Below are 16,870 nucleotides of genomic sequence, written 5' to 3' on the forward strand. Positions count from 1 at the left end.
CCCAAGGTTGACTCAGCCTTCCATCCTTTATAAGGTAGGTAAAATGAGGACCCAGATTGTTGGGGGGGGCAATAAGTTGACTTTGTAAATATACAAATAGAATGAGACTATTGCCTTATACACTGTAAGCCGCCCTGAGTCTTCGGAGAAGGGCGGGATATAAATGTAAAAAAAAAAAAAAAGTGTAAAGTTCCTCAAATCAGCCTTGTTCTGATGAAAAAAATCTAAAGGAAACCCTGTAAATTTTGGCTCAGCTTTAGGGTTGATCTCACTTTCTTATTATGTTTTCTTCTAGTGTGCTGTCAAATTGGGGGAACCCACTTTCCAATTGCTACTTGAAAATGGAACTCAGAAAGTTAACATTCTGAAATTTACTTTCATCATTATTCAGGAAATGACCATTTTCAATTTTAGGAAAAATAATTATTTCCTCTTATAATTACTTCTTTACTTTTCTTTGCTCTCTTCTCACTGGAAACTGCCCTATTTCAAATCATGGAACAGGTCTAATGGGTAGAAGGGGAAAGACAAATCTGATCGATGTATCCAAACGAAAAAAACAGGAATTTCCTTTTTTATGTTTTGAAATATAGAAAGCTGGATTTGACATTGTTCCTATAAGAATTACATATTTATTCAGTTTTTTCTAATACAACTCTGATACCTGGCTTCTTTAAAATGTCGCATGACAAATAATAGTTTTACGGAGCATATTATGTATTTGGTGCAAGAACAACTATTTTAATATTTTAAATATAAGCTTTACATAAAGCTTTAGATTGATAGTTATTGAGAGAAGATTCTTCTATACAGCTACTATCAGGGAAAATACAGCATACATACTAGCAGCAAAGAGGGAGCTTTTATTCCTTCCTTTTCAAAGTGTGTTTAAAATATTATCCTTAATGGGATGATACATTTATACCTGTCACTTTGTTCCTTTTGGGGGTAAAATAAAGTTGAAAACAGTAAAGCAAGAAAAAGGGTATAGAGAAGTTTGTACTAACATCATCCAGTATGCTTCTATATATCTATAAATCTTAAATGCTCTCTACACATTTACTTCCAAACAAAAACATCTCTATGGTTACTAAAGGATTCCTTTCACATTTATCCATAAATATGCTATAAACTAGAGGACACAACATATCCTTGTTTTATTTTCCGCTCAGTGGTGAACTATTTCATATATCCTTTATTTCAATCATATCATTTATGCCATTGAGCAACTTTCAAGTGAATATTACGCAAAATTTCCATAATGCAAATCTATTCATTTTATCAAATCCTTTTACGAAACCAGCAAATGTATAATAAATTTAATCTCTCACATTGATGCATTTTTTTTCCAATTGCTGGCAGAAGAGCAAAATTCTAATCGGCACAATTTGTGTCTGGCAGAAAGCCAAAGTGCAGTTCCCAAATTTTCCATATTCTCATTGAATTTTACTGTTCTTCCAGTTATCAGATGCAGTCTTCGCAAACATGAAATAAATCACAGTTATTTAATAAGCAAACCAATTCTATATTTATTACTTCTTCAGTTACACTATGAACACATGTAATCTTACTATTTTTTAACATTGCAGCAGTAATATCACTCATGTTTATTTCATTTAGTATCTTCCATGCCTATTTCTTCCTTAAATCCATTCCTAAAACTAATCAAAGAAATGTGCTGCACATTCAGAAATGTTCATCACCCTTATACCTTCATTAATTCTTTCATCATAAAAAAATCAAATCAACAATGTGTTTAGATTTAGATATACTCCTTTACCATGTGTACAAATGACTAGATCTGCTTAAATAAAAAAATACCTGGCACTAATCACTATTTTCATTAATTATTCTTAAGTCTCCAAATAGCTCATGGAGGGGGGAGCTATTCTCTCATTCCCTCAGGTCACCCTACAAAATATGTTTTTTATCCTGAGTCATACTTATTCAGAATGTTCCACAATTTTTCTTAAGATTATTCTGTGGTTTTTCTATTGTTACCATTCACTGAAACATAATAAGCACACCTACATAAGGCGTTCTACTTTCATGAATACATACAATATTCTAGATTATATCAATTCATAGTTTCAAACTTTTAATTCACAGTTAACTTACACTTACACATTTTTATTCACAGTTAACTTACACTTTAATTTCTCTGTAAATATTCATCATCTCTACTGAATAAGATCATTCATATTACATCTTTATATCATCTTTACAGCACATGACATAACTATTTTTCTTCCTTTACTTAATTTATTAATCCCTGTACTTTACTTTTTACTCCTCCAGTATTTTAAGTTTCCTTCTTCAATATTCCATGTCATCATCATTGTAATGATCACCAATGCTACAAGCAGCATCTTCTATTAGCCAGTTTTTGTCAATGTTCCACAAATGGATTCAAATGCAATTACATTCCAAGTATATTGATACTATTCCATGAAAACTAGATTCTCTAGTCTAAATTACCTTACAAGCTATTGTCCTTTTTATCAATATCCCAATAACTTATAAGTTCATGCTGGGTACTGACAGATTGGAAGTTTAGAAGGATGAAGCTTTTACATCAAGTCCAATAAATCAACTAATAATATTTTTTATGCTTAATATTTGGACAATAATTACTGCTGACTCTTTTTCTTCTATCCAGTAGTTCTTGAAAATGATATCTTATTTATTTATTTATTTGTCGTAACAATATATACAAGCATTACATAAAGGATTATATAATATATAAACATATATATGAGGAGAAACAAGGTAATATAAATATAAACAAGGTAATATAAACATATATATATATATATATATATATATATATATATATATATATATATATATATATATATATATATATAGGGGAAGAAACAATATCTCTCTAACTTAGGTGTCAATCGCTATTAGTTTGTTTATTTACTTCATTTGAAACATGCATTTTCTTCTTTTGACATTACTTGGAATTAATTAAATAGGTGTTTCATAAATATTGTTCATGTCTTTGTAATGTTGATGCTAAATTGCACTATTATATTCTACTAAAGGCTATTCAATGATGTTGAAACTCATTAAACAATGTCTTTATTTATATCTTTTGGGGATTAGTCTAAGAGCTTATTTATTCCTAAACAACAATGAAACTTCAGATTCCATAATTGCTTAGAGACCACATTTTCTTCTAGGTTCCACATTAACCTTTGATTCAAACATTGAGTATTCTTGAACAGATTAGATTTTCCTGGGAACGTTGATTATTTGACAAAAAAAAGGAAAAGTTAATTGGTGGAAGTTATAAAATAAGAAGATAAGTGTAACATGAGATGGATTATGTCATCTAAACTAGGGAAAGACAAATTGAACTAAAGCCTTAAGGGTATTCAGAAAGCTAAAAGGGGGAGGGGAGAAAAGCCTGCTTTTTTACCTTCATCTTTGTAATCCACTTACTTTTACTAATAAAAGAATGGTGACCACTGGAAAAGCTGCAAAGCAAGGTGAGGGAAGGCAACATTTGTTAGAGCAACTGACAGAAAAATAAATTGTCCTAGAAACATTACAAAAAACTGTTTGAAAAAATAGAAAAGCAGATATCTGAATCTGTCAGATCTGATAAAAGTGAACTGAAGTGGGAATGAAAGAAAGGTAAGAAAGGTAAGATGAAAGAAGTTAGCAAAATTGAACAATCTATAGGGCATCTTAAAAGATTAAGCAAATTAATAATGAAGCGAAAATTGTAGATTTCTAATGTGGAATATAAATAGAAGGAAAAAAGAACAAAAGAACAAAAGAAAGGGAAAAAGAGAGAAAGGCAGAAAGGCAGAAAGAAAGAAAGAAAGAAAGAAAGAAAGAAAGAAAGAAAGAAAGAAAGAAAGAAGGAAGGAAGGAAGGAAGGAAGGAAGGAAGGAAGGAAGGAAGGAAGGAAGGAAGGACAATTATGTTAAAAAATTGAAACAAAATGTACCGTAATTTGTCTTTAAGAAACCCATATTAAAAAACTAGATATAAAATATTTTATCTGCAGAAATTTGGGTAAAGAATTTGTTTCAATAGGAGATAAAAGGAAATTGAATTTTTTTCATACAAACCCTCATTTGCAACCAAAACTGATACTGACAGATAAATTTCTGTGCATGGGTCCTAGACTTTCATAGTTGGAATTTATGCTCCAAAACAGAAAACAATACACATGTGGACAAACTAATGGACTTATACGAAAATTGGTATTCAATGAAAGATTAGAATGGAGTAATATGTCCAAAAAAAAAAAAAAAAAAAGGACAGAACTCCTGAGATGTATTTTAAAATAACACAAGGTAAATTACTAAAAGTTTAGCATGGAGATGCAAAAATGATGATGCAAAAGAATGCACTTGTTTTTTCTGAAAGACACAGATCCTTTTCAAGATTGAATTTGACTACTAGTGTCATAAAATGGAGATTCCAGTAATTGCCATAGACTTTTTCAAACCACAAGCCAGTGACTTCAATTTTTGAAAGGAAAACTATTTTCCTCAGATGATTGAATGTTAAACAAAATTATATTGCAGTAAGAAACAGTAATGGGAGATTGTAAAAAGTAGTTAAAATATTTTTGATAATAATTTTAAAGGTACATAAACATGGTTTGAAATTAAAATAAAGCTTTAATGAGGGAATATTTTATATAGCATAATAGTAAACCAGAAAAAAGAGAAACAAGTCAAAAATAAGTGATTTTAGATCAGATAAAAGTGAAAAAATTAAAAAAATTCTCCAAAAAGAACATTATTTCACAACAAATTAAACTTTTACAATGGTAGCTGTCTTTGTTAGCAGTAAGAAAAAAGGAAGTAAAAATAATTATGCAAAAGAAAAGAATTTTGAATCTGCAAATAAACCAGGGAAAGGGTTAGAAGAAAAAAGAGAAAAGAGATATTAAAATTAGAAGATGGAAATACTATAAAAACATATAATCTAAAGATGAAAAATATTTCACCAATAAAGGAGAAGAAATTTCCTATCAAAGACCAATGAATATTTAAAGAAACAAAATTTACTGAAGATCACAGAGAAACCATTAATGAATAGTGTTATTACAATAAGAGAAGTTTGTGAAAGTATTAAAAAGGTGTAAATAGGAAAAGCATACAGACCAGATCATTTAGCAACCATTTATAAAAATTTTGGAGATAAATTATTACAATCACTGCAAAACCTGATGAATTCTATTTTACAGACTAGAAAGATATCAGATAGTTGGATGGAACCTGACATAGCATTAACACCTACTGAAAGTCAAGACTTGACTTCATCAAAAATTATCATACAACACCATTACTTAATAATGATTATAAGTTATTCATGATGGTATTAGTTGAGAGAATAAATATGGTTTTAGAGGACTTTATTCATGTAGATCAGTATGGATTTTTACTTAAAAGAAATGGTTTTGTTATGTACAACTACTACAAACATTTGAAGTAGATAAAAGGACTTTTGATTGGAAATATAAGACAGAATTTGAAAAAGAATTATGTACAAATGATGAACATGTTACTTTAAAACAAACTAATAAAGATATATAAAGAAACATTTTAAAGCTTTATAACTTTTATTTCTTTTTGCTTTCTATTCCTGTTTTTTTTCTTATTTACTTTTCTTTCATTTTTGTTTCTTTTCTAATATTTGTATTGTTTTCATATTGTTAAAATTTCCTTAATATAAATTATATTAAAAAGCTGTACTTTAAGGCACAAAATTGCTAAAATACCATCAATAGTAAAGTAGGAAAGTTACAAACCCTCATTTGCAACCAAAACTGATACTGACAGATAAATTTCTGTGCATGGGTCCTAGACTTTCATAGTTGGAATTTATGCTCCAAAACAGAAAACAATACACATGTGGACAAACTAATGGACTTATACGAAAATTGGTATTCAATGAAAGATTAGAATGGAGTAATGTGTCCAAAAAAAAAAAAAAAAAAAGGACAGAACTCCTGAGATGTATTTTAAAATAACACAAGGTAAATTACTAAAAGTTTAGCATGGAGATGCAAAAATGATGATGCAAAAGAATGCACTTGTTTTTTCTGAAAGACACAGATCCTTTTCAAGATTGAATTTGTTTCTTTTCTAATATTTGTATTGTTTTCATATTGTTAAAATTTCCTTAATATAAATTATATTAAAAAGCTGTACTTTAAGGCACAAAATTGCTAAAATACCATCAATAGTAAAGTAGGAAAGTTACAAACCCTCATTTGCAACCAAAACTGATACTGACAGATAAATTTCTGTGCATGGGTCCTAGACTTATAATATAAGACAGAATTTGAAAAAGAATTATGTACAAATGATGAACATGTTACTTTAAAACAAACTAATAAAGATATATAAAGAAACATTTTAAAGCTTTATAACTTTTATTTCTTTTTGCTTTCTATTCCTGCTTTTTTTCTTATTTACTTTTCTTTCATTTTTGTTTCTTTTCTAATATTTGTATTGTTTTCATATTGTTAAAATTTCCTTAATATAAATTATATTAAAAAGCTGTACTTTAAGGCACAAAATTGCTAAAATACCATCAATAGTAAAGTAGGAAAGTTAACATAAGTAAAAGTGAGGCAATACCTTATGCAGTTTGATTCCTTTATTCAAATTTGAGCAGGGCGACAGAAAGGAAATCTTTGTTATTTGACCAATATCACCAATACTCAACTGTTAAAAGGAAAAACAACAACAACTATAAATTCACATGGTGAATAGATTTGGATTCTCTTTCTGCATGTGAAGGTCTATCTCTTTATTTTAAAATGTCTGCATTTTCATATTAAAATATCTACATTTATATGCATTCAAATTTAAATCTGTTTTAAAAGAGCAATTAAACTAAAAGATAAAGATATCAGCAACAAAGGTTGAAAAATACTCTAGGTCCATGATGGCAAACCTATGGCACACGTGCCACAGGTGGTATGCATAGCCATATCAGTGGGCATGCAAGCTCAGCTCAGCCAATTTTCGGGCCTTCCAGTCCCACCGGAAGTTGGCAAATGGGCCATTTTCAGCCTCCGGAGTCTTCTGAGGGGGTGGAGAAGGCCATTTTCACTCTCCCCAGACTCCTAGAAAAGCTCTGGAGTCAGGTGAGAGAGAAAAACGGGCCTACCAGGCATGCCAAGACTGGAGGGAGTGGGGGAGGTTGCATGCACATGCGTGGGGTGGGGCGCATAGAATTATGGGTGTGGGCACGCATGCATGTGACCCTCCCCCACTCACCCCTCCTGGCACGATTAAATTCCACTTTTCACAGTCTGTCGTTCCTTCAGTATGTGAACATCATACTTTTCCCTTTGGAATTTAAGAACGTATAACTAATTTAGCATTCTGTGTCATCCATTCAATGAGTAAATGCATTTGGAACTTCAGAAGCAGACTACAAGGACACTAATCCTCTCCTATTATGACTCTCAGACTTTTTTCATTCTTGTGCACAGTTTCAGACGATGACAACAGTGTGATGAACCTAAGTAGAAAAAGCAGATCTGCATCCTAATTGCAATATTATCAACTAGAAACCTACCAGAAAGGGTTCATTTTTAAAATGTTGAACTCTCTGTGCAAATGATACTCCATTGGTTCCATAGGCAAGAATTTTTATTTCAGGCATTTTTTCTGGAACATCGACAAAGTCTATCCACAGTCTCCATTGTCCTTGGCTTTTTGCTTCAAAACCTTTCATGGGGCCAGATTTTTCTGTCATTTCTGAATGAAATACAAATGTGATCCTAGGTTTCAGTTAAAAAGTTATTCTGAACTCATTTATTATTTTGTTATGCTTAATCTGTTACGCTGTCATGTTGCCAATATTTCTAGAGCAGGGGTGTCAAACTCATGGCATCACATTGTCATCACATGACGTATCATGACTTTTTTTTTCCTTCGCTAAACTGGGGGTGTGGCCAGCATGTGACGCATCTGGCCTGCAGGCCGCGAGTTTGACACCCCTGTTCTAGAACTTGAGGTGTGAATTACAAATGTGCTTTAAATTTACCAAAATTCTGAAGTGATTTCAGGAATCAAAGCAAGTTTCTTTTGAAAAGAATGAATCTAAAGCTCCTCAAACACAAAGCTGGGTAAGAAAGAGGGAAGAGTGTACCTGTATGTACTGTTGTATCAATAGTAAATTAGACATATTGGAATAATATATTGCCAACTTGTTTTAGTTGCCCCTAATTTCCCTGTCAGGAATGGAACTTTAAAAAGATTTCTGGAATCAATGGAATTTTGCATGCTGTAATATAAGGGTTTCCTTAGAAACTGCAAGATGATCAAATCAGTCTTCCTCTGTTACTATTTCTGTGCTTGGTCCATTTCCTGCCTCATCTCACTTTTTGTAACTTGAGTTTCAAACAGATGAATCCTAAACTGTTTGTAACTTACCATACATTCCTAGCCCTTTCATGCCTAGAGAGGAATCAACATTCAAAGAATGAAGGACAGCCTTCAGAATCTTTGATTTAGTTTGTAGGAAGATTAAATGAAAGCATCCTACTCTAACCCCAGGGACCTGGACCTCTGCAAATGCCTTGAGCACAGAAAAAAGAGAATCACAGAGGTGCAAATTGCAAGACAAAAATTCCCAGAAATAAGAAGCTAACTTGAGACTTAGGTCCTTTTGAATTGTAAAACCAAACCAAAAGTTTCATCTGGGTATCAATAGAGCCTCGCTATTGGGCTTCTCGGTAATTAAGTGGTTTGGTGCACTGCTTCCTAAATTGGCAGTTCTGACAATACTGGGGCTGAATTACATAAGTCTAAATCTAAGCACTCTTAGATAAGCCCGCTAAGTCAAGATATTCAAGCCTTTTGGGTATTTTAGAAGAAATTGTGAGACTGGAAAAATTTACTAAAATATATGTAGTATTATTTGTATAAGACAACCTATGTTACTCATTCCTATAATATTTTGAAAAGTTGCTTGACAATTTGTGTGATAATTTTATGTAAGACAAATGCACACATGCATGCATACATCTATCTTTGTATCTCTACATCTGTACATCTATGTCTATCTTTGTATCTCAAATTTGAAAATTAAGACACGTGACCTTGTAGTGGGATTACAGCTTCTGTAAAATCCTTTTTTGACTGTTGATGCAACCAGTTATTATGAACAAAAGTATATGTAGTAAAAGGATAGTTTGTTTCTTCTATTACTATCTTCTCTAGAAACCAATCATCTAGGATGGGAAAAAAAGGAAAAGGTTACCATTCAACTTTCTATTTTTGTTTGATTTACCCAAGTAATAACAGCTATACAAACCACACTGTATATACGAGTTAATTCAAAATAATACTACGTGAAAGCTTAAATAACACTGCAATGGAAGGACTTTGTGTTATTTTTCTTTTATACTCTTAAGGTTTCAAGTGTTCAACAAGAATACTTGAAAAGGCCTATTGCTTTCTGAAGTGAAAATCCACTTATATTTTCAAATAGTGTAAAAATATTGATGGAATCAGTATTCGTGCATTTTGAGACTCTTTGTTACAATAATTTCTGCAAATGATCCTGTCATGGTGCCTTTAAAATGAAAGAACAGTAATCAAAGTAATTTTGGACAGAACTACACACATGCAAGATGACAAACTGAATTGTAAATTTAATTCATAGCCCAGCAATATATATCCCATATGAATTTAAAGTGAATAAGTATGATCTATGCTAGGTATTAAATCAATACATGATTACTACTACTACTACTACTACTACTACTACTACTACTACTACTACTACTAATAATAATAATAATAATAATAATAATAATAATAATAATAATATCAGAGTTGGAAGGGACCTTGGAGGTCTTCTAGTCCAACCCCAGGTAGGAAACCCTATACCATTTCAGACAAATGGCTATCCAACATTTTCTTAAAAATTTCCAGTGTTGGAACATTTACAATTTCTGCATATTCAAGTAAAAATGAATACCTACTGGTTATTGCAGCTATACATCTTCCGTTATTCTTCAATACATTTGTGTAACTTGCTACAGCTGCTTACCATCCCAATCTCATTCTGCATCCTGTTATTATTCTGGAACTACTACTCCAAATGTATCTTGAGAATGCCAAATTAAGGGAGACTACTTTTTGGTTTCTCTTTTCAGTTATGATAAAAACTGAGTCGATTTGTATGTATAGAAAATCCTTCTTGAGCCACTTCTTGCATCTGAGGTTATAAATTTATGGTTGGGAATCTAAATATTCAAAGGCTACCCTGATCCAAGATCAGTATTACATTTCAGTGTTCTCACCACTCAATTTTAATCATGTGATCATGGGGATGCTGCACCAGTTGTGTGAAAAATTCTCATAAGTCACGTTTGTCAGTGCTATTGTAACTTTGAATGGTTATTAAATGAACTGTTGTAAGCTGAGGACTACTTGGTTAATCACCTCTTATACAATGACCCAAAGGTGCTTTTTCAAGAGGCAACTAGACTTGCACATGTCTCACTGCATTGTACTGCATATACTACATTGCACAGTTTGTATCTGAGTATTTTATCCTTTGGGTGGACAAGATTCTGCCTTAGTGTATTATTGGGTTTAAGTGTATTGTTGAAGAGGAAATGTTGCAAAGATATTCTGTTATATTTCTATCGGATTTGTGGAGAAACTCTAGTCTCATCCCATCTTCCTGGGTATCATTTCCTTCTTTCTTCTGAAGCCAAAACACCATGGTGTTGGAAGAGGTGGAGTTACATTATATATAAAAGATCACTACATCTCTACAGAAATCCACAAAATCAAGGATGAAAACCTCCTAGAATCCATATGGGTCAATATGAAAGGAAAAAATAACATTGCTATTGGTGTATACTATAGGCCATCCAACCAAGCAGGAAAAATAGATGAACTTTTTGCTAAACAATTAACAAATATAGAATAGAATAGAATAGAATAGAATAGAATAGAATAGAATAGAATAGAATAGAATAGAATAGAATAGAATAGAATAGAATTTATTGGCCAAGTGTGATTGGACACACAAGGAATTTGTTTTGGTGCATATGCTCTCAGTGTACATAAAAGAAAAAAAAATTCCTTCATCAAAGGTACAACATTTACAACACAAATGATGGTCATAGGTTGCAATTTAACCCTTAATGATATACGTAGGAAATATACCACAGTAGTAATGGGAGACTTTATATCAACTGGGAGACAAACTCTGCAGCAAAAGGGAGATCAAACAGATTCCTAACCAACCAATCACAACTTTGTCATCCAAAAGATAGAAGAGGGGAATAGAGGAAAAGCTATAATGGACCTAATTATTACTAATAGAGTAGAAGTGATGGAGATAGTTGAAGTTGCCGGAACTTTGGATAAGAGAGACCACATCATATTGGAATTCAATATAATGAAAACACTAACAATAGAACATAATCCAGCCACTGTCTTAAACTTCAAAATAACTGATTTTAACAAAATCATAGTGATCCTAAGAAAAATTCCATGGATGGAAATCTTAAAAGGGAAAACAACTCAAGAAGCATGAGAAACTTTGAAAAATATGATCATAAAAGCCCAGTCCAGAACAATATCACTGAAAAAGAAAAACAAGAAATCCAAAAAGACATCATGGCTGCACAAAGATCACTTTGATAAACTGAAAAACAAAAAGGACAAGGACAAAAAATGGAAAGAGGGACTCATAACTAAGTCAGAGTATCAGTAGATAACCCAAATATGCAAAGATGAAGTCAGGAAAGCAAAGCCTCAGAATGAACAAAAATTTGCAACAAAAGTCAAAGATAATAAAAAATTTCTTCCAACATATAAATAACAAGAAAAAAGTCAAGGAAACAGTAGATCCACTTAAGAGAGAAAATGGCAAGGAAGTAAGAAGCAGCAGAAAGAAAGCAGAACTGCTTAACTCATTCTTTGCATCAGTCTTCATGCAAAAAGAAACTATAGCCCAACCTACCAAAAACGTAACTGTAAAAGACAGACTAGAAATAAAAATTAAAATAAGCATGAAAATGGTTAGAAAATACCTATTTGATCTTCATGAATATTAATCACTGGGACCTAATGGATTACATCCCAGAGTTCTGAAGGAGCTGGCAAATATTATCTCAGAACTATTGTACCATATCTTTCAAAAATCCTGGAATGCCAGGGAATTACCTGTGGATTGGAAAACAGCTGATGTTCCCATCTTTAAAAAAAAAAGGTGGGGGGAAACAGACCCAGAAAACTACAGATCAATCAGACTAACATCAATAGCTGGAAAGATACTGGAAAAGATAATAAAAAACCAGATCTGTGAACATTTAGAAACAAATAAAGTTATAATTAAATGTCAGCATGGGTTCGTTAAAAATAGATCATGCCAAACCAATCTTATTTCATTCTTTGACAAAGTGACTAAGACCAGCAAAATGCTGGGGACATAGTATACTTAGACTTGAGTAAGACATTCCATAAAGTAGATCACAATCTAGTTCTTGGTAAGCTAGAAAAATATGGGATAGAGAACATCATTACCAGATGGATTTGTAACTGGCTGACAAATTGAACTCAGTGAGTCATCCTTAATGGTACTACATCTACATGGAAGGAAGGAAGCAGTGGGGTATTACAAGGATCCGCTCTAGCCCCAGTACTCTTCAATATCTTCATAAATGACTTAGATGAGGGAATAGAAGGGAAAGTCATCAAATTTGCAGATGACACTAAGCTGACAGGAATAGCCAACACCCCAGAAGACAAGCTCAGGATTCAAAAAAATCTTGACAGATTTGAACAATGGTACCTATCCAATGAAATGACATTTAATGTGGAAAAAAGCAAGGTTTCATACTTAGGCAGGAAAAACCAGAGGTACAAGAACAGATTAGATGAAATCTGGCTCAAAAACAGTAACTGTGAGAGGGACCTTGGAGTCCTAGAGGACAAACACTTAAATATAAGCCAACAACATATGGCAGCAGCCAAAAAAGCTAATAAAATCCTTGGTTGTACAAACAAAGGCATAGAAACAAAATCACATGTAATATTAGTACCGCTTTAGAAAGCCTTAGTAAGACTACAACTGGAATACTGCATCCAGTTTTGGTCACCACCTTAAAAAAAAGAGTTTGAGACTATGGGGGAAAAATGCAAAGAAGAGCAACTAAGATGATTAAAGGCCTGGAGACAAAAACATATGAAGAATGGTTGCAGGATTTGGCTTTGCTTGTCTAGAGAAAAGAAGGACTAGGGAGGACTTGACAGCAATATTCCAGTATTTAAGAGATTGCCACAAAGGGGGGGGGGGTCAACTTATTTTCCAAAGCACCAGAGGGCAGGACAAGAAAAAAATGGATGCATTTTCAAGGAGAGCAGCAACATGGAATTAAGGAGAAACTTCCTAAAAGTGAGGAAAATTAACCAGTGGAAGAGTTTGCCATCAGAAGTTGTGGATGCTTCATCACTGGATATTTTTAAGAGGAGACTGAAGAGTCACTTTTTTGAAATGGTATAGGTCAGAGGTTAAATGCTCCTGGTTTGGATTGGATCACCTGATCTGGTAGCAATGGCGGTGGGTGGTTCAGAGAACCAGTAGCAAAAATCCCTATGTCCCCCCCCCCAGCCCATCAGTTGTTTTTTTTACTTTTAAAAGCATATTTTCTTCGGCTGAAAAAATGCTTTTAAAAGTAAAAAAGAAAGCCTCTGATGATCCCGCGGCTCAGCTAGGATCATCAGAGACTTTTAAAAGCATTTTTTCTACAACCTCTTCGGCCAAAGAGGTTGTTAAAATGCTTTTAAAAGCTTCTGATGATCAGGCAACTCAGCCGGGATCGCCAGAGGAGCCTTTTAAAAGCAATTTTTTCAGCTGAAGAGGTTGTAGAAAAAATGCTTTTAAAAGTAAAAAAAAGAGAAGTTGGCCACACCCACCCAGTCACATTACCTCCCCCCCACCAAGCCACGCCCACAGAACTGGCAGTAACAAATTTTACATTTCACCCCAGTATAGGTTCTCCTGCTTGAGCAGGGGGCTGGACTAGAAGACCTCAAAGGTCCCTTCCAGCTCTATTCTGATTGATTGGTGCCTTTCTTAATTATTCTGAGTTGCTGTTTCCCCATTCCTCTATACAATATTTGCATTAGTTTGGTTTTCCTACTTACTATACAAAGCACTTCAGTGGTCTTTCTAGGACTCATTATAATGCTTTTCCTCCATTCCACATTCTCTCTCTCTCTCTTTGCCCCTCCCTCCCCCATCTGTCAACGTTTACCTTTGTTCAAACCTTTGAACCCCACAATGACTTGATTCAGCTTCCCAAGGTGCACTCCTTTGATTTGGTAAACATCCATCTATAATGTGAGAAAAGTTGATATAGTTGAATTTGTATGAAGCAAACTCTATTAGCTATTAATGGGTAAATTCAGTAAACACAACGTCTTTTCTCTGCACAGATGAACATTTCAATATATATAAATCATTTTTGCAAGGTCATAGCAAAAGGTTGTGCAATAAAGCTGACATCTTAAGTGTCAATGAGTAGTTTCATTTTATTGCAAATATTAAATCACAGGATTATGTAAGCATACAGTATTTCCTGGATTTCTTCACTGTTCCAGTAACAGAGCTTCTAGAATCAAATAAATAAAATCCAATTAATTATGATTTTTACACAGAGACACTTTACTTTAAAGTGTCTTTAAATCGTTAAATCTTAGATTTAACTTTATTCAAAGGTTATATACTGAACTAGAGTAGGATTCTAAGCTTTAGGCATTCATAATTTAATTTATATTATTTCTATAATGTATGGTAGAGAAAGATTGATTTTAAATAGCATTATGTATAGCTCATTAAAGCGTCATTGCTTTTGCTTTTCCTATCTCCCGCAAAATGTTATATTAATAACTTGTGTCCTTGTCACATCATAACAAGTGTTGTCTATGAGTTTTGATATTTCATGTTGAACCTATTTATGGCAGTTTATACTTATCAAAATTTATTCATCAATTATGCAACAAATATGTTCAGAATCACTATTTCTACTCTCCAATTCCTCAGAAGCAATCTGCTAATGGTTGTCATCACTTCAGCTGATCTTGAAATACTGAGAGCATTACTGGTTCTGTACTTTTGTGGTAAAGGAGAAAGGAAGAGAAGAGTTGCCACCTTTGTAAGAATAGCTCGCCCTTAAACTCTAGGCAGTTCTTAGAGCAACTTCTGGTGCTGTTTCAAATATTCTATAGTTAAGGCCACGATAAATCAGTTCTATATATCTGAATGTAGCTGATACCATGGGATATATTTGCTGTTAGCAAAAGACATGTGAGAGTTCTCAACTGTTGATTAAGTAGCACTACCTACCTACAGACTATCTATGAACATTATGTTCACATTTTATGAGTAGTAAAGGGTTGTTAGTTTATACTGAGCCTACACAGATCTGAATCAATAGAACAGATTTTTTTTTTATTGGCCAAATGTGATTGGACACACAAAGAATTTGTCTTGGTGCATATGCTCTCAGTGTACATAAAAGAAAAGATACCTTCATCAAGGTACAACATTTACAACACAAATGATGGTCAAGAAGTACAGAATGCATTAAATTAATAGGGAAGATGACTAAACAAGTGGATACAGCAAAGTTGATCAGTACTTGGTTAAACATAATTTCATGTCATGCCATTACATAGTAAGGAAATTATTTTTTATACTTAAAACATGTCTGTTAAAAGCATATGCATACCTATTACGTAATATATACAAATATATATATGTTACCTGTCCTCTATCAAAAGTGATTGGTCTTGTTTTAGAATTATTAAGCCATCGTTTTCCTGAATCACCTCTATCTCCACAAATACAAAAATAAGCATTGCCACTGGCGCCAGCTTTCTTCCTGTCTCCAGTATGTACGTGGATCGAATACTCAACAACTGATGTAAATAAAAGAAATATATAACACTATAATGAGAAGAACTGTTGAGATTTAGTTGGCAACCACATAGCACTATTAATACATATAAATTTTCAATCAATTACATACCAAGATCTTTTCTGTGAGTAGTATTACTGAACCAAATATCCCCCTTAAAATATATTCAAAATATATTTTCTAAGTACTTTGCATTTTCTGTTTTATTTCATCCTTTCACTTTCACTTATCCCTCTGTCCTTGGTAGGTATCCATCTAGGGCACGGGTGTCAAACTCGCAGCATCACGTTGCCATCACGTGACGTTTCCTGACATTTTTTCCCTTTGCGGAGCTGGGATGGGCGGGCCTGCACGTAACTTATCTGGCCCATGGGCCACCAGTTTGACACCCCTGATCTAGGGGCTATGTCTCCCCTACCCCTTGCTTTGTATGATCTGCTGATCTGATTAGAATTCTCCCATCCATCCAGTGAATCCATATCAATAATGGGGAGAAAAAAGAAAAAAAAAAGACACAAAACAGTTCTTGAAAGACCTTTTTCGGCAGGGTTTGTCTCCAAATATTTGTTTCAGTGGTGGGTTGTCCCCGGTTCGATCTGGTTCTTGTGAACCAGTAGTAAAACCAGGGGAGGCTCCGCCCACCCACTCAGATGTCATCATAGATAATCTGCGCATGCGCAGAAGCGTGATCCCTCTGTGAACCAGTAGTAAAGGTAAGTATAACCCACCCCTGATTTGTTTGGATAATTAAAATTTTCCATCATTACAACTGCATGCCTTTTTGAAATATATGCAATTTGCTCTTATAAGACATTATCCACATCTTCTTTTGAGTAGAAATGGTGACAATAAATACTGTCAACAGTATTGTTTTTACTTGTTCTTCAACTTATTTAACCCCAGAAAATCTTTACATCATTGTCGTAT

The 16,870-nt window shown here is 33.3% G+C and overlaps 1 protein-coding gene across 1 annotated transcript in view; it reads right to left on the reverse strand.

The window, feature by feature from the left end:
* Positions 1–16,870, reverse strand: part of RP1 (RP1 axonemal microtubule associated) — a 255,964-nt gene that overhangs the window by 63,262 nt on the left and 175,832 nt on the right. Inside the window, exons 38-42 of the mRNA XM_058177836.1 lie at positions 15,790–15,944; positions 14,279–14,357; positions 9,095–9,226; positions 7,567–7,748; positions 6,618–6,704 (exon numbers count right to left, since the gene is read on the reverse strand). Coding sequence (XP_058033819.1) covers positions 6,618–6,704; positions 7,567–7,748; positions 9,095–9,226; positions 14,279–14,357; positions 15,790–15,944 — 635 coding nt within the window. The remainder of the gene's footprint in view (positions 1–6,617; positions 6,705–7,566; positions 7,749–9,094; positions 9,227–14,278; positions 14,358–15,789; positions 15,945–16,870) is intronic.

The sequence above is a fragment of the Ahaetulla prasina genome, chromosome 3, assembly GCF_028640845.1.
Source record: "Ahaetulla prasina isolate Xishuangbanna chromosome 3, ASM2864084v1, whole genome shotgun sequence".
Taxonomy (NCBI): domain Eukaryota; kingdom Metazoa; phylum Chordata; class Lepidosauria; order Squamata; family Colubridae; genus Ahaetulla; species Ahaetulla prasina.